This window comes from Vulpes lagopus, chromosome 3, assembly GCF_018345385.1.
Source record: "Vulpes lagopus strain Blue_001 chromosome 3, ASM1834538v1, whole genome shotgun sequence".
Taxonomy (NCBI): Eukaryota; Metazoa; Chordata; class Mammalia; order Carnivora; family Canidae; genus Vulpes; species Vulpes lagopus.
This window is the reverse complement of record NC_054826.1, coordinates 19951107-19976957: the sequence shown is the minus strand read 5'-3', so window position 1 is coordinate 19976957 and position 25851 is coordinate 19951107. Positions and strand designations below refer to the sequence as shown.

General features: G+C 41.9%; 1 protein-coding gene across 1 annotated transcript in view; it reads left to right on the top strand.

The window, feature by feature from the left end:
- MROH2B (maestro heat like repeat family member 2B) overlaps positions 1 to 25388 on the top strand; it is a 61589-nt gene extending 36201 nt beyond the window's left edge. The window contains exons 23-42 of the mRNA XM_041749794.1: positions 491 to 610; positions 850 to 929; positions 6328 to 6463; positions 6559 to 6654; positions 6906 to 6995; positions 7348 to 7468; positions 9444 to 9541; positions 11393 to 11545; positions 13955 to 14112; positions 14613 to 14739; positions 15326 to 15513; positions 16537 to 16677; positions 17104 to 17218; positions 17839 to 17985; positions 18242 to 18424; positions 22605 to 22760; positions 23084 to 23218; positions 23626 to 23728; positions 24747 to 24812; positions 25252 to 25388. Coding sequence (XP_041605728.1) covers positions 491 to 610; positions 850 to 929; positions 6328 to 6463; positions 6559 to 6654; positions 6906 to 6995; positions 7348 to 7468; positions 9444 to 9541; positions 11393 to 11545; positions 13955 to 14112; positions 14613 to 14739; positions 15326 to 15513; positions 16537 to 16677; positions 17104 to 17218; positions 17839 to 17985; positions 18242 to 18424; positions 22605 to 22760; positions 23084 to 23218; positions 23626 to 23728; positions 24747 to 24812; positions 25252 to 25358 — 2520 coding nt within the window. The 3' untranslated portion in view covers positions 25359 to 25388. The remainder of the gene's footprint in view (positions 1 to 490; positions 611 to 849; positions 930 to 6327; positions 6464 to 6558; positions 6655 to 6905; positions 6996 to 7347; positions 7469 to 9443; positions 9542 to 11392; positions 11546 to 13954; positions 14113 to 14612; positions 14740 to 15325; positions 15514 to 16536; positions 16678 to 17103; positions 17219 to 17838; positions 17986 to 18241; positions 18425 to 22604; positions 22761 to 23083; positions 23219 to 23625; positions 23729 to 24746; positions 24813 to 25251) is intronic.
- The last annotated feature ends 463 nt before the right edge of the window (positions 25389 to 25851 follow it).

Below are 25851 nucleotides of genomic sequence, written 5' to 3'. Positions count from 1 at the left end.
ATGTGCTGCGACCCACTAGAAGACCATGAAATCAGTCTAATAGATCACAACCAGCAAATTTTTGTAATGCAATAAAAGAAAAATAGAAGAGTACATTGCAGTTAGCAATAAGAAGATCATAAAGCTTTCAGTTATTATATTTAACATATATATGTTATATATATATTACATATAGTGCATGTAAGTACAGAGTAGAATTGTAAACTGTTTCCTACAGTCTATATAGTTAATGGTCCAAAAAGTTTGAAAGTCACTGCTATATAGAACCTCAATCTCTGGGGACAGGGGGTGGGGGGAGGAATAGAAATTGACCTTGGTTTTTCACTTCCTTTGCAACTTTGATCCTAGACTGAAGTAGAGATGGCAAAAAGAAGCAGAGAGTCTCATTTCTGTCTGGGCACATAGTTCTACCCTAGGTCAAGAACTGGGGTTATAGAACCAGGTGTGGAACCCAAGACTTTGGCTTGCACTGTGAATCATTTTGCTGTAGGACATGGATCTGCAAATGAGTTTCACAAGAAGTATCACTGAGATTGGTATTGCTGTCCTTGATGCTGAGGATCAGGGATTCAAGTTCTCCTACAAGGAGGTGCTGCTGGGTTACATGCTGGTAAGTGCAGAGAGAACATGGACAAGGTCATGTAAAGACTGTTATCATGAAAAAAAAAAAAAAGACTGTTATCATGAGTGCAGAGCTATCTTTTTTTAAAAGGGTACAACTCACCAGTCCCAGGTAACAGATCTCTGCCATTGTATGCACCAAGGGCACCCAACAGTCCAGTGGGGCTGCAGCTGCATCTGGAAACTCCCTAGATCCTTTCTAGAATATTTCACCCCTTTGTATTGCAGGACTTCATCAGGGATGAGCCCTTGGACTCCTTAGCTAGTCCTGTTCGGTGGAAAGCCTTAATCGCCATCAGATACCTCAGGTAAAGGATTTTTCTTGCTCTGATTGAAAAAAATATTTCATCCCCAATATCCTCCTTCTGACCAACTGACTTATCAATCAGTGCCTACTCCAGTATATCCTCCCCTAAAATGAACACAGCTTATCAATGGGTATTTTTTTTTCCAAATAGAGGCTTTTCCCTCTTTTCAAACTTACAGAACTGACTGGAGGGGCTGATCTTTCAGTGATGGACAGGGGTAAAGAGTGACTCAGAGGAGTCAGATTTATTGATACAGGAGGATTGAAGTTTCTGTGCAGAAGGAAATTTCTCTTCCTAGACCTCAGCAAATTTTAATATTCCCATTAAAAACTTATGAAAGCCCTAATCATATTTTAGTTGGCTAGTAGCAATAAACCTGAAGAAGGAAATAATTTTAACCAAATTTTTAAAATAATATTTTCTCCCCTGCAGTAAGAGAAATATAAATTCATTGTTAATACTTGGAAACCAGGGATGCCTGGATGGCTCAGAGGTTGAGCATCTGCCTTTGGCTCAGGGCGTGATCCCAGGGTCCAGGATTGAATCCCACATTGGGCTCCCTGCGAGGAGCCTGCTTTTCCCTCTGCCTATGTCTCTGCCTCTCTGTGTGTGTCTCTCATGAATAAGTAAATAAAATCTTTAAAAAAAAAACCTTGGAAAAAAAAAAACCTTGGAAACTATAAAAAGTTTTTTAAAAATAATAAAAATCACCCCTTGTTTTCAACGTTTTGGTATACATCCAAGTCTTCATACCTAATTCTCCATTTTAAGTACAGAGCTGAGATCCTACTCTGTGTACAGCTGCATCCCTTTTTTCCTCACTTCACCTTAAATATTTCCTTATTACCAATTCTTCACCAACATTGTTCATTTTTTCACTGTTTAAAATTTTTTTTCATTTTGGTAAAATACCCATAAAATGTTTCATCTTAACCATTTTTAAGTGTATAGTTCAATAGTTTTAAGTGCAATCATACTGTTGTGCAATTAACCTCAGGAATTCTTTTCATCTCATAAAACTGAAGCTCTGTATGCATTACACAACTCCCCATTCCCTCCTCCCACCAGCGCTGGCAACCACCATTCTACCTTCGGTCTCTATGAATTACATACTTTAGTTACCTCATATGAGTGGAATCATGCAGTATTTCTTTTTGTGTCTTGCTTATTTCACTAGATGATGTTCATCCATGTGATAACGTGTGTCAAAATTTCATTCCTTTTTAAGGCTGAGTAATATTCCATTTAATGTATGGTGTACCATATTTTGTTAATCTGTTCATCCAATGGATGCTTGGGTGGTTTGCATGTTTTGGCTGCTGTGAATAGTGCTACTAACGAACATGGGTCCATGAGTATCTCTTCTAGACTTTGCTTTCAATTCTTTTGAGTATATACCGAGAAGCAGGATTGCTGGATCATAGAATAATTCTATTTTTAATTTTTTGGGGTACCACGATACTGCTTTTTATAGCAGTGGCACCATTTTACATTCCCATCATCAATGCATAAGGGTTCTAATTTTTCCATATTTTTGTCGTCCTTTGGTTTTTTCTGGTTTTTTTTTTTTAAGATTATTTATTTTAGAGAGAGAGACTGCACGAGCAGGGGGGAGGGGCAGAGGGGGAGAGAGAGAGAATCTCAAGTGGACTCCCCCCTGAGCTTGGAGCCCAACACAGGGCTGAATCCCAAGACCCTGAGATCATGACCTGAGTGGAAACTAAGAGTTGGACACTTAACTGACTGAGCTACCCAGGCGCCCCTCTGGTTTATTTTTAATAGCAGCCATCCTCAGTATCTCATTGTGGTTTGGGGTTGTATCTCTCTAATAATTAGCAATTCTCAGCATCATATCATATGCTCATTACCTACTTTTACATCTTCTTTGGAAAAATGTCTATTTAATTCCTTCATCCATTTTTTAAAGTTGATTCTTTGTGTTCTGTTGTTGAGTTGTCAGAGTTCTCTATATATTCTAGTTATAAGCCCTTCAATAGAAATATGATTTGCAAATATTTTCTCCCATCCATAGGATGTCTTTCACTGCATTAACTGTGCCCTCTGATGCACAGAAGCTTTTAATTTTTATATTGTCCCATTTGTACTTTTGTTATCTGTGCTTTTAGTATTATATCCAAGAGATCATTGACAAATTCAGTATTATTAAGCTTTTCCTCTAAGTTTTCTTCTAGGAGTTTAATAATGTAAAGTCTTACATTTAGATATTTGCTCCATTTTAAGTTGATTTTTGTATATGGTATAAGGTAAGGGTCCAACTTCACCCTTTTGTGTGTGGACATCGAATTTTCCCAACACCATTTATTGAAGACTGTCCTTTCCTCCTCTGAATGGTCTTGGAACTCTTGTTAAAAATAATGTGACCATGTATGCCAGAGTTTATTTCATTAGTCTATGTATGTCTCTGTCTCTTTCTGGCAATACCACACTGTTTTAGTTATTATGGTTTTGTAATAAGCTTTAAACCAGGAAGTGTGAGAAATCCAACTTTGTCATTTTTCAAGATAATTTTGGTTATTTGGGATCCTTTAAAATTTCATATGAATTTTAGGACAGATTTTTTCATATCTGTAATAACTGCCATTGGGATTTTAATGGGGATTACATTAAATCTATAATTTGCTTTGGGTAGCATGGGTATCTTAACAATAGTAAGTCCTCAAATCCATGAACATAGTATGTTTTTCCATTGTGTCTTCTTTAATTTCCTTTAACAACATTTTATGGTTTTCAGTGCACAAATCTTTTGTTTCCTTGGTTAAATAAAGTATTTTATTATTTCTGGTGCTGTCGTAAATGGAATTGTTTGATTTTTTGATTGTTCATTGTTAATGTATAGAAACATAACTGATTTATGTAGGCTGATTTTATATTCTACAACATTGTTTAATTTATTCTGATAATTGTGAATTTTAGGGTTTTCTACATATAAAATCATGTCATCTACAAACAGAGATAGTTTTATTCCTTCCTTTCCAATCTAGATGGCTTTTATTTCTTTTTCTTGCCTAATAGCTCTGACTAGGACCTCTGGTATTATGTTAAATAAAAGTGGCAAAAGCACACATCCTTAGCTTATTCCTTTTTTTTAATGGAATTTTTAAAAAGATTTTATTTATTTATTCATGAGAGGCACAGAGAGAGAGGCAGAGACATAGGCAGAGAGAGAAGCAGACTCCCTAAGGGAAACCTGATGCAGGATTCAATCCCAGGACCCCAGGATCATGACCTGAGCAAAAGGCAGATGCTCAACCACTGAGCTACCCAGGTGCCCCGCTTATCTTATTCCTGCTCTTAGATTTTCCTCTAAATCTTAGAGGAAAAATTTATAGCCATTCACCATTAATATGATATTAGCTGTAGGATTTTCATATATGGCCTTTTTTATATTGAGGTAACAAATAGCATTTTTAATGGCTCCTTAATAACTTATTGTATAGGTATGTCTTGTATTACTTAACCAACTTTCTCTTGTTATATTTTTCAGTTTTTAAGACTATAGATAATATTTTAGCAAACACCTTTGTGCAAAAAAATGCTTTCTGAACTTTTAACATAAAAGTTGACAATTTGGTTCAATAAATATTATTCAGTGTCATCCATGTATCAGGCATGGAGCTAGGTTCAAAGGATAATCATTAACTAAATATGGCTTTGCCCTGAACAATATATGGCTTTGCCTACTAGGTAAAATAGATGCGAAACATACCCACCTAATTTCTCTAAAATGTTGTAAGAAGCAACATAAGGGAAGGCACAGGTTGCCATTTACAAAGATAAGTGAAGTTTGAAGAAAGCTCAAATAAATAAATCCTGAAGATGAATTAAGAATTAACTAAGCTCTAAAACAGTGTTGTCAAGTCTAAATATAATGCAAGTCACATATGTCATTTAAAATAATAGTCACTATTAAAAGAGTAAAAAGATACAAAGCAATTTTAATAATTATTTTGCTTAATCCAATATATTCAGTATATTATCATTTCAACATATACTTGATATTTTAAAATGTAATGAGATGATTTATATGATTTTTCATACTAAATCTTTGAAATTCAGTGTCTTTTAGAATTATAGCATGTCTTATTTCAGACTAGCCACACTCGGGTGTTGGATAGCTACACATTGCTAGTGTCCCTCATTTGGACAGAATACTTATAGAACTTGCAAACTGATCTCTAATGACTGAAAACCAATCAGTGTTTACCTGGAGTCAGTGTGAAGGAAGAAATGAGCTGTGAAGGGGCATAAAGAAAAATCTGGATCTTCTATATTGATTATAGTGGTGGTTTCATGGGTGTGAAACTCATTTAATTGCACACTTGAAATAGATGCAGCTTGTTGTGCATAAATTATACCTTGATAAGTTGATTTTTTTAAGTCAGCCAGATAATAAAGTTGAAAAGACTGTTCAGCTTATACCAACATATTTAAACACTTTCAATAGACCTGTCCCAGCTGGTACTGACTTTTACTTCCCTATGAGAGAATCAATTTATCCTGCCCTGACCATGTCATAGTTTTTCATTTCTTTGCTAATATGATAGCTGACAAATGGTATTGTATTGTCTTTGTTTACATTTATTACATAATAAATGGAGATTTTCATGTTTATTGAACATTTGCATTTTTCCAAGTTATGTCTAGGTTTGTTCATATCCTCATGTTGTTAGTAGTAAATGGCTGAAAGAAAGAAAGAAGGTGAGAAAGGGATGAGCACTGGGTGTTTTTCTGTATGTTGGTAAATTGAACACCAATAAAAATTAATTAAAAAAAAATAAGGTGAGAAAGGAAGGGAGGGAGGAAGGGAGGAAAGAAAGAGAGCGAAAGGGAAGGAAGGAAAGAAGAGAGAGATAGAAGGAGGGAGGGAGGAAGGGGGAAGAGAAGAAAGGAAGATTCCAGCCTCTTTACTATAGGTACCTTCATGAATACATAAAGTATGTGTGACCCTACTTATAACACGAGAAGACAAATGAAATTGATAGAATTCACTGCTCCAAACTTAGAATCATTACACATGCATATACACACACGGGCACGGGCACACACACACACACACACACACACCATGAGCACTAGAAAAAATAAATAGGTTAATGTTATCACAGATCATATAATAAAAAGTTAAGTGACACAAAGCTAGTGATGATTTATCACTGTAGTAAATTAGAGATGAAGCATGTTGACTATATGCACCAGTACAGTCTGAGTCTATGTCCTCAAACTCTCCCTATTTCTGTCACCGCCTCCTGCAACATTCCAATATGTCAGCAAGCATATCTGACCCTCCCAGAGGTGGCTGGCAGTTCTTGAGAACTCTTCTGGGCTATGTTTTGTTTGTCATCATAATATCCATCCCTCCACATGGTTCTCTTTTCAGTAAACTGAACCCTCAGCTCTCACTAAATGACCACCTAAATATTCTTGAAGAGAATATTCGCAGGCTGCTTCCCCTTCCACCTCTGGAAAAACTCAAAGATGAAGGCGAGACAGACAAGGACAAGGAACACATTAATGTACGTGGGGGTAAGGCCTGAGTAGAATCAAGGGCCACAGTGGGACTCTACTCTCCTGCCTCAGCCTGACGCTCATGCTCACATTGGATTTTCAGTTTCTCTACGAACGATCCATGGACGCTCTAGGAAGGCTGCTGAGGACCATGATGTGGGATAATGTAAAAGCAGAAGACTGTCAAGAAATGTTCAACGTGAGTAGGCCCACTGCTCAAACAGATTCCCACATTCCCTCATCTGTGGGGCAGAGCAACACTCCAGACTCTACTTCAGTGTCTTCACCTGGCCCTTTAACCCATCACATAGGGCCAGTCCACTTAAAGATTGCCTGTGGGAGGGGAGCACTCTGTTACAGAAGAGGCAGAGAGAGAGAGCAAAAGTTAGAGAATGGGAATGAGTAAAATGACAAGCACTAAAGAAAGAACATTTATTCTTTGACCAACAGCTTCTCCGAATGTGGCTTGTTTCACAAAAAGATTGGGAAAGAGAAAGAGCCTTCCAGATCACTGCAAAAGTGCTGACAAATGATATTGAGGTACGTAATCCCCTGGAGTGAATAGGTTTCATTGCTTGCTAACAACAGGGATCCCTGAGGCCTTTGGAATCCAAAGCCCCTGCATGCTGGATCTCCAGTTCCAGAATGGGGTGCTTTCCAGAGAACCATCTAAGAGGTATCTTCTCACTCAGGATTAAACCTGTTTGGTTGTCTTTACATGGTCACTAGCTTATTTTTCCACTGCCCTTAAGGAAAGGGTTCAAGATTCAATTTCATTTACTCTAAGGACCTATAGGGGGAAAAGAAGGGACTTCAGATCCAGTGTTGCTGGGAATATTCTGGGATGTCATCAAGCTGCCGCATCATCTTGAGGGTCTCCTTTATCCTGCAGGCACCAGAAAACTTTAAAATCGGTTCACTCCTCGGCCTCCTGGCTCCTCACTCCTGTGACACTCTGCCTACCATCCGTCAAGCAGCTGCTAGCTCCACTATTGGTTTGTTCTGTATAAGAGGTGAGGGAAAGATGAGAAACCCACAAATGAAGATACCTATTTTCTTTTGTTCTTGGATTTCCTCCTTGTCTCTCTCTCCCTCTCTCTCCCCCAGTTCAGTCATTTCTGCATTCTAATGCTTTAATCATGTCACAGAATTCATCTATTGGATCTTTGCCCCCCAGGGGCTCTGTTTTTCTATTTTTAAAAACAAAGATAGTAATACCAAAGCATCATAAATGTCCATTGAGGTAGGTAAAATGTTTTGAGAGTGACCAATTTAAATCACTGAGCACTTGGGCATATTAGCAATGCTTCCTCTGTCATGTGGATTTCTTCAGGAGGAAATTTCACTAGTCTTATGATGCTAAGTGATTTTCAAAGTTATTTAGGAAAGACAAGTTTGGGGAGGTTTTTCCAGCTTCCAGAACAGGACCTCTACCTGCTCTCTAAGTGCTCTCTCTGCACGTGGAGTAGCAATATCAGGAAATGTAAGGAATTTTAAAACTTCAGTTCAGGCTGTAAACCAGCAAATCAGGGCCTTGCGTCCACGTTAAATCAGCAGGTGCTTCCCAGAGGAGGGTCCTGCACTGTGCATGCACAGTTCTGCACAGCCTAGGCACGGCCGGAACGCTGGTCTAGGTTTAATGCCATCTCACACCTGTGTTCTGTTCCTCATTCTTTTGGATCCTCAGAAAATGCTTATTAAGTCGTTTCCATGCGTCAAGCACTTCTCTGATGCTGGAGGCGCAGATATATTACAATTCTAAAATTCAGCTAAGAAAAGTATATTAAAGCCAAAAGTTGGAATTGGGGGTGGGGGAAGGGTTGGTTGTTAGTGGAAAAGAAGAGAAAAAAAAAAACTTCAGCCCAGCCAAAGTACGTATGAAAGTCTTTGGGGATATGGGAAGATAATTCATTAAGATATATGCTTGTCCTAAGCCAGAAAATGAAAAATGAGTTAAGGAAGTAAGAACCAAGGGCCCATCCTACTAAGAGAAGTAACATGCCGGAGAGGAACCTCATAGGAAGAGAGGGATTTTAATTCTATTAGTGTTGTACCTACTCTTCCTTTAGCATACTTTATGTTCCTGAAACATGCGAAATTCGGGTTTTCAAATACTCTTTGATAATCAGAAATCTCATACCTCATTATCTATGTTAACTCTTTTCCTTGATAGGTCAAATAAGCATGGCAGGGAGAAAGAATGTGATTATTAACCACCTGCTGAGTACGAGTAACTAGTGTGATGCTAAATTAAGTACCATTTAATGCTCAGTGTTGCGATGAGAGAGCTGAGGGTAAGAAATTTACCGGCTCCAAAAAGTAGTAGAGTTGGGCTGTGAGCCCAGGTCTGTCTGACTCCCAAGTCCCTGTGTTGCACTGGGCTAGGCTGCCTTCCACAGAAGGGCTCAGGTGTTAGTTTGCACAATTACCCTACATTCGAACAACAAACAGAAAATCGTTACCGTTTAGGTCTGAGTTTATAAATTGGTTTCAACCATCATTTACAAAGTTGCTGATGTTCCTATTGTAATAGATACCTTTCCGGTTCCCTTTTCCCCAAAGTGGCTTAGGGCTGAAGAGAACTCCCAGGAGAGACAGCAGTATAGCAGAATAGTGAGAGCCTAGTGTGTCAGACCAGGGTTCAAATTCTGACTCTCCTATTTTTAGTCACTGGATAACCATAGCCAAATGACTTTTTATCTCTCTGTCTCAGATTCCTCGTCTGCAAAAACAGGAGCGTCTACCTTAGATGATGTTTATGAGTAATAAATGAGATCATTGTACATAGAGTATTTAGCCTGGTGCCCAGCATGTAGAAAATACTCAATACGTGTTTGCTCTTATGCCCACCCTCCCATCAGACAGGCTTTAGTGCATTTGTGAAAAGTATCCAGCAGCTGAATTAGTGTCATGTCAAAGTACAGCCAACCTCTTTAAACCCTATCAGGTCTTTGAACTCCTGCATCTGTCTCCTCTTGTGGATTTTAGGCACTCACCCAGAGGTGGAAAGACTGCAGGATCTGCAGGGAGGGCTACAGTGTGATGATGTGCAAGTCCAGATCAAGATTTCTTCTAAAATAGCAAAGGTAATAGATACAGAGGACTAGCCAAGGGATGTAAAGATGATTCTGGGTTGATTTCCAGTGAGTAAGCTGTATATGCCTCACTGCCAAGGAGAGCAACAATCTAGCCATTCTTTGTCCTATCATGTGTTAACCCTGAATATATGTGCCCAGTCAACATCTGCTACTGATCATTTCATGCTCTGGGAAATCTTATGAACCAAGCATCCCTCTTCAGGGTGAGGGAGGGAGGGGGATGGAGTAGAAGGAACAGGGACTTTGGAGTCTATCAGATGATGCTGTGTGCACTTGAAGCCCATTCTCCTCGTTAAAAATAATAATAATAATAACCTAACTCTCAGAGTTGTTGTGAGGATTAATCAATGAATTGATTCATTTATTCAATTGTTTACTCATTCACCTACCTAGCCCTATGCATCTACCATATGCTGGGCTTTGTTCTAGTCTGTAAGGATAGAAAAAGACACAATGCTTGCCCTCAGTCATTATGACTATATACTTACAGAGATAAGTGAACTGTCTTGAGGACAGGGTGTCTCTTCCTAATTTGTAAAAGCCCCTTCTGAGCTCATGGTGTTTCTGCAAAAAGGAGCATGATAAGACTTATATTTCCAAAGGGTCATCTGGCTGCTGTGTTCAGACTACGATACAAGACAGCAAGAGTGAAATTAATGAGGTCAGTTTGGAGGAAACAACAAGAATCCAGGTGTGAGATTAGGTGGCTTGGACTAAGATGGCAGCAGCAGAGATGACAAGAAGGTGACCAGAATAAGGGAGAGAGAGAGGCCAGTTGGGAAGCATTGAGGAAACATATGTCAAATGCCTAAGAAAGTATCTGTTGCATAATAGGTGCTCAGAAACATGAGTTCCCCTCCTTTCTTTCTTCCTAAACCATCATCTATCCCAATGTGAGAAAAAAAAAAAAAAAAAAAACAGATACCATTGAGTTTGGAGCCCAGACAGGAATTTGCTGTTACATAGAACAGATGTGGCAGTCTAGTTCCTTGATCTTAGAATCAAAATTACTCAGAAACTGGTTGAGACATGCACTTACTCATGAAAAGGGATTAATTTCCTTTCAAGAAGAGTTCTACCAAATATCAGTCATCAGGCCACTTAATGGAGGAAGAAGTCAGTTGTGAATAGAATTGTTGTCATACCTACAAACTGATCTTGCTTGGTTAAAGCCTCAGACAATGTTCCTAGAATTCATTCAAACTGCCAACCTTTCATGTCCCTGCCTGCCTTTTCATTGACCTGTATACACACACTCATAATCACGCACTTCTATCACCCATCTATGTAGTTCTTGTACTTAGAGATCAAAATGGCAAAGCTTTTATTTTCTAGATTTTTGTTGACTACTCTTAATTTTGAAACATGGAAGAGCAAAAGGCAGAACTCAATAATTCATACTTACGTGGGTATTGTGATACAACTGGTATTGAACAGGGCCCTTAATACTTGGTGATAGATTTTCCTAAATTCTCAAGCCTTAACTATTCTTTGGAAGACTCAAGACATATTTCTGTGATATATGAAATGTATGTGAAAGTAATTTATATCATATAAATTGTTATGGAGTGGAGTGTGGAGCATACTATAACTTTCAAGTTTGGAGAAGTTGACTCAGCAGTCTTGAGATTCAATAAATATAGAATGATAAAAGGGTAACTCCAAGGAAAGTTTGCCTAGAGTTGCAGGGTAAAGTCTACGTCTGTTTTTATATTTTCTGTAGTTCCTATGGCCCAGTCATGTGCTGTTTGGAAATTCCAGTGGTTTCCAAAATCCTAAAACAATAGCAGCATGAAGTGAGGTAGTTGATAATATCAGTCTTTCCGGGTGCATTCTCAGATTGTCAGTAAACTAATCCCAACTGAAGAAATTCTAATGTTCCTGGAGGAAACCCTGGATGGTCTGGAGAGCCTTAACCCCACCTGTACACATGCCTGTGGCATATGGATGATCACGGTCCTGAAGGAGCAGGGAGCTGCTTTGGAAGAACAGGTGAGCTGACAGCCAGTTTGACAACTGAGCAGAGTTCTAACACTTCTGGAATGCCACGTTGGTTGCCACTTCTCAGCTTATCCTCTGATGGGCAACAGGCAAGAGCACACACAGCTTCAGGAGACCTCAACAGAGACCCAAGTTGTACATTAACAAACAGGTTCATGTTGAGTGCTTGTCCCACCCTGTTTCAATTGCCTCTCTAGTCTGTGACTTAAAACGACGACAACAACAACAAACAAACAAACTTTCCCAACTGTTGCTCTCTGGCCAGAGACAGCAACTCCAAACCAAGGGCATTTGGGTTCTGGAAAACTGGTTATTAGATCTGTAAGGAGGGGGTGCTCATGTGGATCATCTTTGGGATGGCCACTAAGGGCCAGTAGAGTTTCTACTCCCACTGCCACTCTTCAGGCTGCTCTTCCACACAACTTAGGGTTGGTTTTCTGGTAAGGAAGTCTGTCATTGGAGAACTGATTGGGGGAAAGTCCTCAATCCCTGCTATCAGCTGGAGAGTTAGAGTGAAGAGGATTTGAGTTCAGGAAGCTTGGTTAAGAGCTCCAAATGGAGATGCTCAATCCTCTCTCTTGAGGTCAGAAACAGAATTCAAGCAATTCAAAGATTAATAAGGAAAAAGAGAATCTTTAACTTAATGAAGGCACCTTAAGAGGAATAGTTGAAAGTTATGGTCCCCATATCCCAGGGTCAATCAACCATAAAGAATTCTCCAATGTATAACCTTTAGAAATTATTTCTGTGCTAATTATTCTCCAATCAGTTTTTTCAAAAACAGGTTGTTTTTTTTTTTTAAAGATTCACTTATTTCAGAGAGAGAGAGAAAGTGAACATGGGAGACGCAGAGGGAGAGAATCCCCAAGCAGACTCCCCGCTTAGCACCGAGCCAGACTCAAGGGTCCATCCCAGGATCCATGAGATCCTGACCTGAGCTGGAACCAAGAGCTGACACCCAACTGACTGAGCCACCCAGGAACACCCAAAAACACTTATTAAGTGCAGATTATGCCAATACCAGGCAGTAGGCTAGGCATTAGAGAATCAAAGTTTCATATATTTGGAATGTCATTGTATTTGTGTGTTTAGCACCAAAAAGGAGCAATAGGGACTGGAATCCTCTCCTAACATCATTGAGATGGGGCTCTGTGGCAATCATACTTGCCGGATATTTATGTTTAAGGAATTATAATTCAGAGAAAATTTTGTGTTTAACCTAAGAATGTCTATCCAAAATAAATAAGAGAAATATCTACTAGCAGCAAAGTTACTTCAGAAGAGAGATCTCCCTTCTCCACATCAAAAATCCAAATGTATAGTATCATTCTCTGCTGTCCACAGATTAACACCCAAATTTGGAAGGGTGACCTTCAGTGCTCTCTAGGATCTGGCTTCATATCTTCTATCAAGTTATCTTCTTTCATCACCCACATTTTCTCTGTGTTCCAAACTGGACATTCCCCTAATCCAGAAATCTTCACCATATTTGCGTGGGCCCATGCTCTCTTACTAATTTTTTATATAGATTTTTTTAGGGCCATTTAGATTCATAGTAAAATTGAGTAGATAGCCGTAAACCTCCTCTGCCCCCACCACACACACACACACACACACACACACACACACACATCCTCTCTCACTATCAACACCCCACACCACAGTAGTACATTTGTTACAATCAGGGAACCTACACTGATACATCATTGTCACCCAAAGTCCATAGTTTCTATTAAGATTCACTCTTGGTGTTGACAAATGTATACTTGCATGTGTTCACCATTGCAGTAACATACAGAATAGTTTCACTGCTCTAAAAACCTGTGCTTCATCTATTCTCATGCTTTTTTCTTTTACAACTTTATCTGTATTCTTCTTTCTGATGAGGATGACTTTCCCTCCATCATCTCTACTTTGCCTTTTGAAATTGCTATATATCCTTCAAGACTCAGGCCAGATGTCCCTCCAAAGGGACCTCAGTTACTTCTGGATTGCCCTATCAATCCTGTGAACCTCCTATATACCATTTGCTACACACTGCCTTTTGCACAGGCCTTTGAGTATATGACTAACATCCTTTATTAGAACATTCATTCCTTTTGAGAGAGGGTTACATCTTATTCATCTTCGGTAAATTCCACACAACGTCTCTCACAGTATTTGGCATAAAGCAGCCTTTCACTAAATATTTGCTGCATTGATTTAAGAATAAATACCCAGTATAGCTATAATCCCCCTGAGTAAGAGATAGGCCATGTGTAGAATTGATTATTGTTTTCAACATTATTTATAATTCATCAACCACCCTTGAATAATATGCTGACTATATGAGTCCAGAGACATTCACGTAGAGGAAAAATGGCAACTTAATGTTTGATTTGGCCTTTTTTTTTTTTTAAGCTGTTGGAGATCTTGAGCATGATTTATCATCACATGCCAGTCCTCAGACAAAAGGAGGAAAGCTTTCAGTTTATGCTGGAAGCCATCTCTCAGATAGCCAGCTTTCACATGGATGCAGTTGTTGCCAACCTTTTACAGAAGCCTCTGCCCTTCGACAGGTATATTCTAACATCTGGTCCCTTCTCCCAGGAAAGGCTACTCTGCATTGAGGAAGAAATTGTGGTTTGAGAGAAAGAAAGCAAAAACAAAGATTGAGAACATTTCATCTAAATAACAATTTCAAAAATGGTGTTTGAATCACAAGGAATGTTTTTCCAAGTGTTTTTCATAAACATGTCCTCATTAAATGATGAGATTTTTTTTAAAAAATACACCATAGGAATAAGTATTAGAAAATGAGTATTTCTTCTCTTTCCGGTTGCCTAGAATACACCTATGTGAGAGGTTTCTGCTTTAATGGACATCAACAAACCTAAGTAACCCACGTCCAGAATGCTGGACTGTTAAATAACACATCCTTCTTATCGCCAGGCATATTGGCATCTCCATCTGTCCTTGAAATTTTGATTAGTCATAATGTGGTTTTAGAGAGGAGCAGATGAAAAAGCTCATATTCCAAGGAGTTGTTTCTCATCAGCTTCATGCCTTACCACCCTAGGGACACAAAGACACTGTGGAAAGCTCTGGCTGAGAACACAGCCTCCAGTGGGAAGCTCTTGAGAGCCCTAACAGACAAACTTGAGAATGAATTAGAAGATGACCTAGCCGGGGTGGAGGCGATTGCAGTGAGTTGGACAACCCATCACATACCTGGAATAGTGTCCCACTCCGTGGTCTGTCCTCACCTGGAATTTGGTGATGTGGCATTAATCATACATCTTCCCCTCTCACACCCTGATTTTAAATCAACTCCAGCTTGTATTGGACAAATATGGCAGTAATTTTGTCTGTGGCTATCACTTTTAGAAGCAAATTTCTCATCGTCCCAAAGAAAATCCATGATCTGTATTTCCAAATTGGTCTTCAAGATATCCAAAAGCACCCTTTTGAAAGACCTCAAGGCCAGAAAACTTTCATTTTACCTGGCCCGTCCCCCGTCCCCCTGCCCCTGGAATTTGGAGTTGCCCAACATGGCAGTCCTGAGAGAGAAACACTTTCTGAGCTGAGAAGTTTCCAGACAAATACGTCCTCTCTTTTCCAGCTATTTTTGGTTTTGTTTTGTTTTTTTCTTTTGTTTTGCTTTGTTTTCACCATGAGCGTGGTCAACCTAGAAAGCAATCCTTTGGGGAGAAAACAGACTTGAAGGTCAGCCCAGGGAGATGTCCTGGAGGAAAGGGGCCTGTGTGACCACAATGTCCTCTCTCCCCTCAGGTGGCCTGTGCTATGTATGAAGTGGTCTCAACAGGCACCCCTGTCACCAACTTGTACCCAGAGGTGTTCACTCTTCTCCTGAAGCTGGTCAGCTGCACCCTGGGTCAGAAAATGTCCACTGGCACCTGGAGCCGCAGGCGACGGGTGTTGCAGCAGGGAGAACAGCAGCAGACAGCAGACCCCTGCAGGTAAATGGCCTTCCTCAGTGTCCGGGTCCCAGACTCTAGGGGAAGAGCTGTGGAAGTCAGGGCCTCGGCCTGCTGCTGTGGCCTCCACTGCCCCTGAGGAAGCAAGGCTCTCCTGCCCCTGAGCCAATCTCTGGGGTAGTTGCTCAGAATAACGACGAACAGCAGCTCTGTTTGCTTCCCCCAAGGGCCTCCTCTGTTTCATTTGTTTTCTGTCATTGAGACTGTTCAAGGAAAGCTGGAATTCTGCGATACTCAGGGCCACCAAGGAGAGCAGAAAAATAAAAATCAATACCATATTTTATCAAACTTAAGACATCACCGGTTGAGGGAAACAAAATTATTTTATGTATTATAAAAAAAGAAAGAATCCCCAGCTAGGCCATGAATCAATGCTTTCTTATACTTTCAAATTTTTACTGTATATTTATTCAAAGAGCTCTTTTAAAATCTCTTTATCAGGTAGAGATTTTTATCCTCTATCGCAACATTCTGCCCCCTTGTCCTATGGCATATATTTTTATTCCGGTATCAAATCAGCCTTTTTCAAGAGATCCTAAACAGCCGTTAGGCCCCACACATGTAGTTCCATTAATACACGTCAGTTTACTAAAGAGACAAGAGTGTCAAGAGCCAAGCCTCAATCCACGCACATCCCCGTGCTCACACCAGTCACTGACTACACCACAGCCTCTGCCGGGCCAACCGCCGGAACACACCACTCATCGCAAGATGCACCCTATTTCCGAAGGCCTGTGTTAGAATCAGCAAAATACAGTATTTTGCACTTTCCATCCTGGGCTTTATTTTCTCGTGAGAGGTTGACAAGACTTTGTGGCCTTAGTTCCCATCATCTCCGTGCCCCCTCTGACCCCAGAGTGTGAGGTCAGGTTGCCCATCTTGTCCCCTTGCACAGCGTCCGCTGATCCAAGAGTGAGGGAACCCTGAGGGGAACGGGAGGAACCGGGGATCCACAATGCCCTGGGTGGGGCCGGCTTACTTTGAGACACCCACTGTCTCCTTCAGGCTCTCGACGGCAACCCTGAAGTGTGTGCAAGCCCAAGCCATGAAAGAGGGCCTTGCCAAGGAATCTGATGAGGGGGACAACTTATGGGCCCTCCTCAGCAGTCCTAGCACCCACCACGTAGGAGTGTGTGCACTGGCCAGGTAAGGGGCGGCCTTCTAGAACTGGACACACAGGAGAAAACTAAGAATAGAGTAAAACCGCAGTGGAGGCAGCTTCCCTGGAAGCCGTGGGCCCACTGAGGGTTTGCCTGCAGTGCGGCAGAGAAAACAGGGAAGAGAGAGCGAAGGGAGGTGGGAAGGAGGGAGCAGCCCAGGTCCCACCACCCCCTCAAAATACCGGGATGCGGGGCACAGTTTTAGGAAAACGGCACCTCAGCAGGGCTCTTGGAAGGGCTACTGTAGGGTCGCAGCATTAGACTCCGGAGTATGTACAGGATGTTTGCTCTTCCACTGAACATCCCTTCTTAGATCATTTCTTTCCCTGAGGGAGAAATAGACTAAAATTTCCTCCATTGATTAGAAAGAAAAAAAAAGTCTCTGCTACAATTGGAGCCTTGCGTTTTCCAGGAGCATGGCCGTGTGGCAATATGGACTCATGCTGGACATCATGGAGCAACTGTTCTCCTCTCTCACCTCCTCCTCGGAGAACTACCGGATAACCGGCACAGCCTTCTTCTCTGAGGCAAGACAGAAGCTTCGCGTCGCTGCCCAGCAGCCTCTCCGGGTGTCCCTCGGGGGTTACTCTTGGGGTCAAGAGTTCAGTGGGCGCTGGAACCCCAGAAGGGGCCCCTGGGGGAAGCTTTGGTAGCAGAGAGATCCAGCCACTGCCAGATATGTGGCACCTGAGCAGGGAATGCCGGGGGACAAAGGACCCAGGCCCAATCTCCTCTTCGCTCTGGTCTGCAGAAACCAGGCCTCCCTGGGCAGAGAAGGCTGGAGAACCAGTGCGACCGGGACAAAACAAACAGTACCCAACGGGTAGATCATTGTCCCCTCACACCCTGGCATAAAAAGGTTGTCCCAGGCGAATCAGAACAGGGACATTGTCAGGAACACTCTCGTTTTGCCATTTTCCCATTTGGATTAGAGAACGTCTTCTCAAGTGGGTGTTGTGGTCCCCGTCGCCATGTACCCTTGACCTGTGGGCCGCTGGCACCTAGAGATTAGTTTGTGCAACTTGCTGACTCACTGAGGGCTTCTCCTCACCCTGCTGCTCCTTTCCAAGTGTAGTTATGATGCGCTTGTCACTGTCAGGAAGGGAGGCCACTCCCTTTAACTAAAGGGCCAAGTGGTTGTTTTCAGCTCATGAAGGAGCCCATCCTTTGGAAGCATGGGAATCTACGGGAAGTGCTGATCCTCATGGACCAGAGTGCCTGGGACTCCAATGCCACTTTGAGGCAAATGGCCATCCGAGGACTTGGTAATACAGCTTCTGGAGCCCCTCACAAGGTAAAAGGAGTTTGGGAGGTGGGCGGGGGGGAAGAGGGACATTTAAGTAGAGTTTAAAATTATTATTTACTAACCCACACCTCGTGGTTGCATAGAAATTAAGTAAAAAATCCAAATAAATTGCTACAGTGGTGTCTCTTGGGTTGAAGTACATGTGACCCTACCAGAATTCCAGTTTCCTTGTCTGCAGTCCCCTACCCTATCCCACATGCACATAGAACAGTTTTCAAGATTAAGAGGCCTTATTTCGAAACAGGTGAAGAAGCATAAGCAGATAATATTAGAATCTATCATCAGAGGCCTGTATCACCTGGCCCGCACCGAAGTCGTCTGTGAAAGCTTGAAGGCCCTAAAAAAGATCCTGGAGCTGCTCACAGACCGAGACGTGAGCTTCTACTTCAAAGAGATAGTGCTGCAAACAAGAACCTTCTTTGAAGACGTAAGTGAGCCCATTCAGGAATCTTCCCTCCCCAAAAGTGAGTGAACACAAAGATTCAGGTCGTGCTTACTGTAGCAAGCAATGTCGCCGTCCCATCTGTATTGCTTGGCCTTCCCCCTGGGGTCACCTGCACTCGGGTCCCCTTAACAGAGATCACTTGGACAATTCCTGTGCAGGCCCCTGGCTTCCTGGGTGTCTCTCTGCCCGAGGGTACTCTCTGGACTGGGAATCACGATCCCTCTGAGCAGGGTGGGCCAGACACGTTGGGGGAGAACCTTCAACCAATAAGTAACAAGTTGGCAAATAAACTGCCCGGCTTCCTCACCTAGCACAAGGATTGAGCCCCACTTGCCCATAGGGGTAAAAAACTCATTAGTACTCCCCTTTGTAGCTTTCCTCTTTTCAATCTCTCATTCCCATGAATTATGACAGTATTCAACACAGAGCAAGGGCCCAAATAAAGGCCTGTCACCTCCAACACTCTTCTCCACATCTAAGACTCAAAGGTTCAAAATGCTTGTGTGTGGTTCATTTAATCCAGGAGGCAGTACCAACGATAGCCAGTGGGCCAAATCCTGCCCAGATCATCTTTTTGTAAATTAAGTTGTATTGGAACACAGCCATGCTCATTGGTTGCATATCGTCTATGGCTGCTTTCTCACTTCATCTGCAGGGTTGAATTAGTTGTTACAGAAACCATATGGCCCCCAAAGTCTAAATTATTTACTCTCTGGCCTTTTATGGAAAAAGCTTGCCAACCCCCAATCTAGTCAGTATCCTAGAAATTCATTTCAAAACAAGGTCAGTCTGTGACCCCAAGCAAAGGAAGGCCATTTTCCTTTATAGCTTCTGGAAGATTAGACTTCATTATTTATTTTTGGTTTATTCTCTGTCATCAGTGTAAAAACCTATTTATTTCACCTCCAACTTCCATCTATTTTTTTGTGATTGAAACCTGCTTCCTCATGTTGTGTTGTCAGAGGAGATGGAAGACTGCTGGTTTCTTCCTCTTAAACATTAACGCTTGATTAAATTACCTTTCTACCTGCTAGTCTCCAGACTGAAAAGTCTTCATTTCCTCCATTATTCATCATGAACCTAATTTTTCAGCTCTTTAAATATTTTACAAGCCAGTGACTGTGTTGTGTCTGTAGATGCGGCCTGCAAAGGATTGAATACAACCTAAAGAAAAATTACCTCTCAGGGCTGATTTTTTCCCTATTTATCCACTCCAATCTTTTTTTTTTTTTTTTTTTTTTTTAATCTTGCCTTTTCTTCCTGACTCCTTGGCAATTTGTAATCATATAGGCCTCTAGATTTTAGTCTACAATACATGCCCGCAGTCAACAATTCTTCACTTTTGTATTTTTCAGTGTCCTTTATTTACTTGCTAGCCCAAACCCGGCCTTTGAGAGCAGCTTTCTGCTTGTTTTCAGCTACTTTTTCCAATGTATCAACATTCCTTTTAATTCTCTTCTTGTCCTCAAAACCACTTGCTTGGCTCCCACTCAATGTAGTATCTTCTGTAAAATAACAAAGATGTTCTTTTTTTCATTACACAGATAATTGATGGCAATCTTCAACAACAAAGGGCTGAAGTCGCCCCTACAGCGGCCCACCTGTTTGTTAGGTTCCCTGGGGTTGTTGTTAATCCAGGCATGATGATTCTCTTGGCTCCCAGCCTCCTCTAATCACCTACAAATTTTGTGATCAAGACAATGTTTCTCAGTCTCATGCAGAAGAAAAAAATCTCAAGTCCTCCAGGGTTGTTAGATTAGAATTTTCTCATCCCCAATAGGTACCAATTCCATCATATTTGTATAAAAGTGAAATTTGATAAAATTTAGGTCTTAGTTATGACATGCTATTTACTCTCTGCTAATGCTCTCTTCCCACAAATAAATTTAACTATACTTGATGAAACTTTGCCCCAGGGATGCCTGGGTGGTTCAATGGTTGAACATCTGCCTTAGGCTCAGGGCGTGATCCCGGGGTTCTGAGATCAAGTCGCGCATGGGGTTCCCCTTGCATGGAGCCTGCTTCCTCCTCTGCCTATGTCTCTGCCTCTCTTTCTGTGTGTCTCATGAATAAATAAATAAAATCTTTAAAAAAAAAAAATAAGAAACTTTGCCCCAGCAGTTTTCTATAGATTAAGCATACAATTCTGTAATCTCCAAATTTCTTCCCTCCTCCCTGTCTTTCAATATTTAAGCACTTTGTTGGAAGTCTCAAGACATGGTGACACTTCAATGAAATGGTAGAACAGAAAATATGGCTGGTGCCTCCCACTCTGGGTTCGCCCATGCCCGTCCTCGTGCCGACCCTGTGCAGTCACCTTACTCACAAGACACTAAATTCTAGTATCCCTCCCAGCACCCAGTTCACTGCTTGTTTCCTGCCTTTTCCTATCATCCCTTGACCTATCATTAGGGCCTATCACCCCTTGATCTATCATTAGGGCCTATCGCTTGATTCCAGAAAATTTTAAAGATTTTGAAAAAAAACTAAATACCTTTCTACCTTTCTGTATTCTGTAATTGGTTTGTTTTCTTTCTCTAAAAAGAGACCTTTCAGGGCACCCAGCTGGCTCACTCAGTAGAGATGCAACTCTTGATCTCAAAGTTAAGTTCAAGCCCCACACTGGGTGTGGAGATTACTTAAAAATAAAATATTTTTAAAAGAAATAAATATGCAAACAAATTGGGGCACCTGGGTGGCTCAGTTGGTTAAGCATCTGACTCCTGGTTTCGGCTCAGGTCAAGATCTCAAGGTCGTGGGATCCAGCCCCATCTTGGGCCACCACACTTAGCCCCACCCATGTGCACATGCTGTCTCTCTCAAACAAGGAAATAAAGAAATAAATAATCTTTTAAAATAAATAAATAGACCTTTTGAAAATGTATCCTGACCTCCTTCCTAGTACATTTAAACATTTCTACTTCTATTCCCGTTATACAAGCTCAAGTCTCATGTATTCATTGAACTTTTCTGGCCTTGTCCCAATCAACTGTCTCTATTTTTTCTGGAAGATCTTTATTAACTTCCTTTTCTTAGGGTATTTTTGTTTATGTGCCCATTTCTGACATACCCTACCTTGCTATCATAATTAATACTACTCTCTCTCCTTCCTCTCATATTCATGAGGATGCTTTTTGTTGGCCCTTGTTTATAGCAATAAATAATATTCTGCTACTCAGGACGACTTTTCCCTTCATTGTTCTGTCTTTTTATGGGTATTTTAAATAAGTCTGTTAGACCTGGAAGGAAAAAAAAGAAAGAAAAACCTCCAGAAAATCCTTCAGTGTTTTTAGAACTCTGAACAGTATCAGCAAAGTGTCTGGGAATAACAGGCGGCCATCCTTCTCCAACACCTCACCCTTTGGTCCTTAAAATCACTGCCTACCATTCCGGCCACACAACAAGCCAGGAAGCTCCAGAATTTCACATATGCAAGAGTAGGGCTAGGCACTTGTTTGTTTATTCTCTGTCTCTGAGACCCAGGGCCCAAATTTCTGAGCTGCATTTAATGCCACTGGAAAGTATCTGGGATCTTAGAGAAGAGTCTTAGGACTTGAGAAATTTAGATTAGAAGCCCCAGAATTCTAGACATAGTCAGGCTAATTCATACAAAATACATAATAAGCAGGAACCCTCGTTGGCCTTTTGCCACCAGTACTCCCTGTTTGCCATACCTATGGTCTGTCTCCCCAGTAGCTACTCAAATGACAGAAACCAAGTCTCGGGCAGCCCCAGTGGCTCAGCAGTTTGGCGCCGCCTTCGGCCTGGGGTGTGATCCTGGAGACCTGGGATCAAGTCCCATGTCAGGCTCCCTGCATGGAGCCTGCTTCTCTCCCTCTCCCTCTGCCTGTCTCTCTCTCTCTCTCTCTCTCTCTCTCTCTGCCATGAATAAATAAATAATCTTTTTAAAAATTTTAAAGAAACCAAGTCTCCAGCTCTAAAGCATCACTTAAACCTCAGACCAATTGTCATTTAAACTCACAGACTGTGAGTGCAGAGCTTCTGGAGAAGAAAGAGCGTTCTTGGTGCACACAGCGGCTGAGCCAAGAGCGCTCTGGTGCCTCCCTTTGCTGAAGTGGGGCAGGGTAGAGCTGGGGGTGGGGTGCCGACGGGGAGTGGCCTGTGAGGGGGACTCACGCACCACATGCATCTGTCGCCACAGGAGCAGGATGATGTGAGACTGACTGCCATCTTCTTATTTGAGAATCTGGCATCCCTAACAGGAAGAAGGTGGAAGATTTTTTTTGCGGAAGAAATAAAAAAGAGCATGATTTCATTCCTTCTCCACCTCTGGGATCCTAATCCCAAGATTGGAGCCGTAAGTGGCCCCTGCACTGACACCTGCCCTCTCCTCCCACCCCTGAGAAGTGTCAGTGAGTCAGGTCTGGCTGAACCAGAAGCCAGATCTGAGGCCACTTCTCTCAAGTGAACCCGAAAACCACTTCTTCAACCCTAGGTTCTTTCTTGCCCACTCTGTCTGAGCTTGCTCTTCCATCTTTGAAACTGGGAAGGTGGCAGCACTGACTTTAACCCCCTCGCATCACTGGTATCCACTGCTCCCTCCCAGCCCCAGGCAGCATCCTTCCCTTCCAGAGGGCAGTCCAGTGTTAGGGGCAGTAACTCTAAATACTCTCTTTCTAGGCTTGCTGTGACGTCCTGATCATCTGCATCCCTTTTCTGGGTCTTCAGGAACTCTATGGGGTGTTAGATCATCTCCTTGATGGTCAGGATCTACCACGGGCCAGGGATTTCTACAGGCAATTCTGTGTGAAACTGGTGAGCGTGCAGTAAATGCTGCCTGCGAAAGCGCAGCCCGGAGTCCAGGCAAATCCCAGAAAGGCAAACAACACAGGGAGGGATGTCTGGCCCTCGCCAGAACTCTCCTGCAGGGATAGCAATGATTCCTTGTGTCCTGCCCCATTACCCTTAGCTCTTTCCCAAGTCCTGACTGGGATCTGTTCTCTGAGATTCCTGAAACACAGCTGCTGATAGTCTCACAAGCCCCAGTACTTTTCTGATGAAAATTGGGTTTGAAATAACCATAAGACATCTTCCAGTAGAATAATTAATGGTTGTGTGAGCCTTCACTGGCCTTTAGTTTCCCTTCGTGGGACCTACAGGATGCCTAATTCCATAAAGGGTCACTTCCCAGTTGTCTTCTCTGTAACGTACTTCTCCTTCAGGCAAGGAAAAACCAGGAAATCCTGTGGATCCTCCACACCCACTCATTCACCTTCTTCAGCAGCAGTTGGGAGATGATCCGGAGTGCTGCAGTCAAGCTCACAGGTGAGGGCCTGGCTGCACTCCCTACTCAGAGGTGTCTGCTCCTTCCCATCTAGTTTTGCTTCAAATGGAAGCTACTCCACCATGAACGTGGGAATGACTGGGATGACAAAAAAATAATAATAATAAAGTGTCAGAAAGGAATTAATTTTGCATCTTGGAGTATCTTCCCTCAAAGGAAGCTGTTCTCTTTTGCAAATGAAAACTTGTAACATCTTCTAACTTCCCAATACCCTCTCTCTTCCCGTTAGACCCTCCTACCTCGTGGGCCTTCCATGCTTCTTCTGGTTCCAAGTCACGGCTCCTTCCTTTGCCAAAGTCTTTGCCCTCAGCCTGCTGCCATGCCAAAATGCTTCCTTTGCTTCATCCCTTAACATAAGCCATACTAAACCTCCTAAGCTCAATTGAAGCTGAGTTTTAGCAGCAACATGATACAAGTGTTAAGTGTGTTGGTGAGGAGACCAGCAGACTTTGGCTCGGCTATATGATTCTGGACAATTCCCTTAACCTGTTTGATCTATAAAATAAAAGAGAAATGTAATTGAACCCCTGAGGATCCTTCTATTATGAAATTCTAAATATTATCATGACACCTAGTCCAACTAATCCAGCCCGCCATGAACTGGCTTACTCTCTTGGCCACCTTTAAGACTGAGTTAAAACCTAAGAATTTCTTCTTGGATCACATATATGATCCCTCCAGCTGCACTGTAAATTTTTTGAAGACAAAGATCATATCTTACACGTTTGAAACCCTGACAACAACTGGCACCCCCTGAGAGGACACTGCATGAACTTTTCCAAATACACCTTGGGTGAGGGACCACTTCCAGACATGGCTCTCAAGATCCAAGAGACATCACCCTGACATCATCCCGGGGTCACAAAAAGAGTTATATAGTTTGCTCATTCACTAGCCAGACCACTTAACTTCTGACCAGGTGCAGAGTCTGACCTGACCCACTATTCATGGCCTCTTCCTCATGATGAAGTTAGTATCTGTTTTTCCTGTTGATTTTAGATGCCATCGTCCTCAATCTGACCAACCGATATATGCAGTTATTAGACAAAGAACAACTGACCACACGTGAGTACCAAGCCTAGGTTCTGCACAACATATTGTTAGAGAAATACCTTTGAGAAAAAGAAGCTAATGCTGCACCAAGTTCCATGTTAGCCCAGAAACTGAAAATCATAGTACCCCATTATCATCTCTAATGCCCCCTAGATACTGGAATTTCTCCAGTATAAAGCAACCCCCAGCTCCAGCCTTTTGCAGGTGTCATTCCCAACAGACTGTTATTTTCCAATTGTCTATAAACCTAATGATTACACAGTCAGGATCTTCTCTTCCCTATTTCAAAGTTAAAATAGATTCTCAGCTTGCAGATTCAAATCCTACCCATTGGGATAGAATGTGAGCATGGAATCCTGAGCTCCATGTAGAGCTGACCCCCAACATGGAGCCTCACAGTGTGACATAGGTTGGCTTTCTTCGTTCACTGAACTTTGCTCTTCTATTTCAGGGCTCCAGGCACTTCGGCAAGACCCCTGTATCAGTGTCCAGAGAGCAGCTGAAGCTGCCTTGCAGACCCTCCTGAGAAAATGTAAAGAGACAAGCATCCTTCTGTAAGCCACAAGGAAATAAAGTGCCAGACTTTTTCTACAACTGACTCCTGTCTTCATCCTCACCACCTACAAATTTGCAGTATCTTGAGGGATGCTAGCATGAGGATCTTGAAATGATGGTATATTCCTTACCCTTCAGAGTCTCCTTGCCAACTTCCATTAGTAAAAAGTAAATCCCACAAATTCACGTGAGGGATAACCTGTGATTTGAGTGGTACCGGCCACATAGCTTGCAAGGTTACCCTTCTATCTTATGAGGCTTATGTGCCAGCAGATATCTTGAAATGACAGCACCTGAAACAATTCCACTGCCATTAAGAAGAGGGCCACTGTTATTTGCACACATAGCCCTGTCCTTTATCTCTGCCAGCCTTGATAATTCAAGGCTGAATTACTACTCACACTTTCTACTTTCTAAAAAGCAGTGTTATGATAAACTTTAATCTGTGTGTTCTTTCTCAGGTTGTAATTTTTGTTTTGAGGCTGTGTCAAGTACT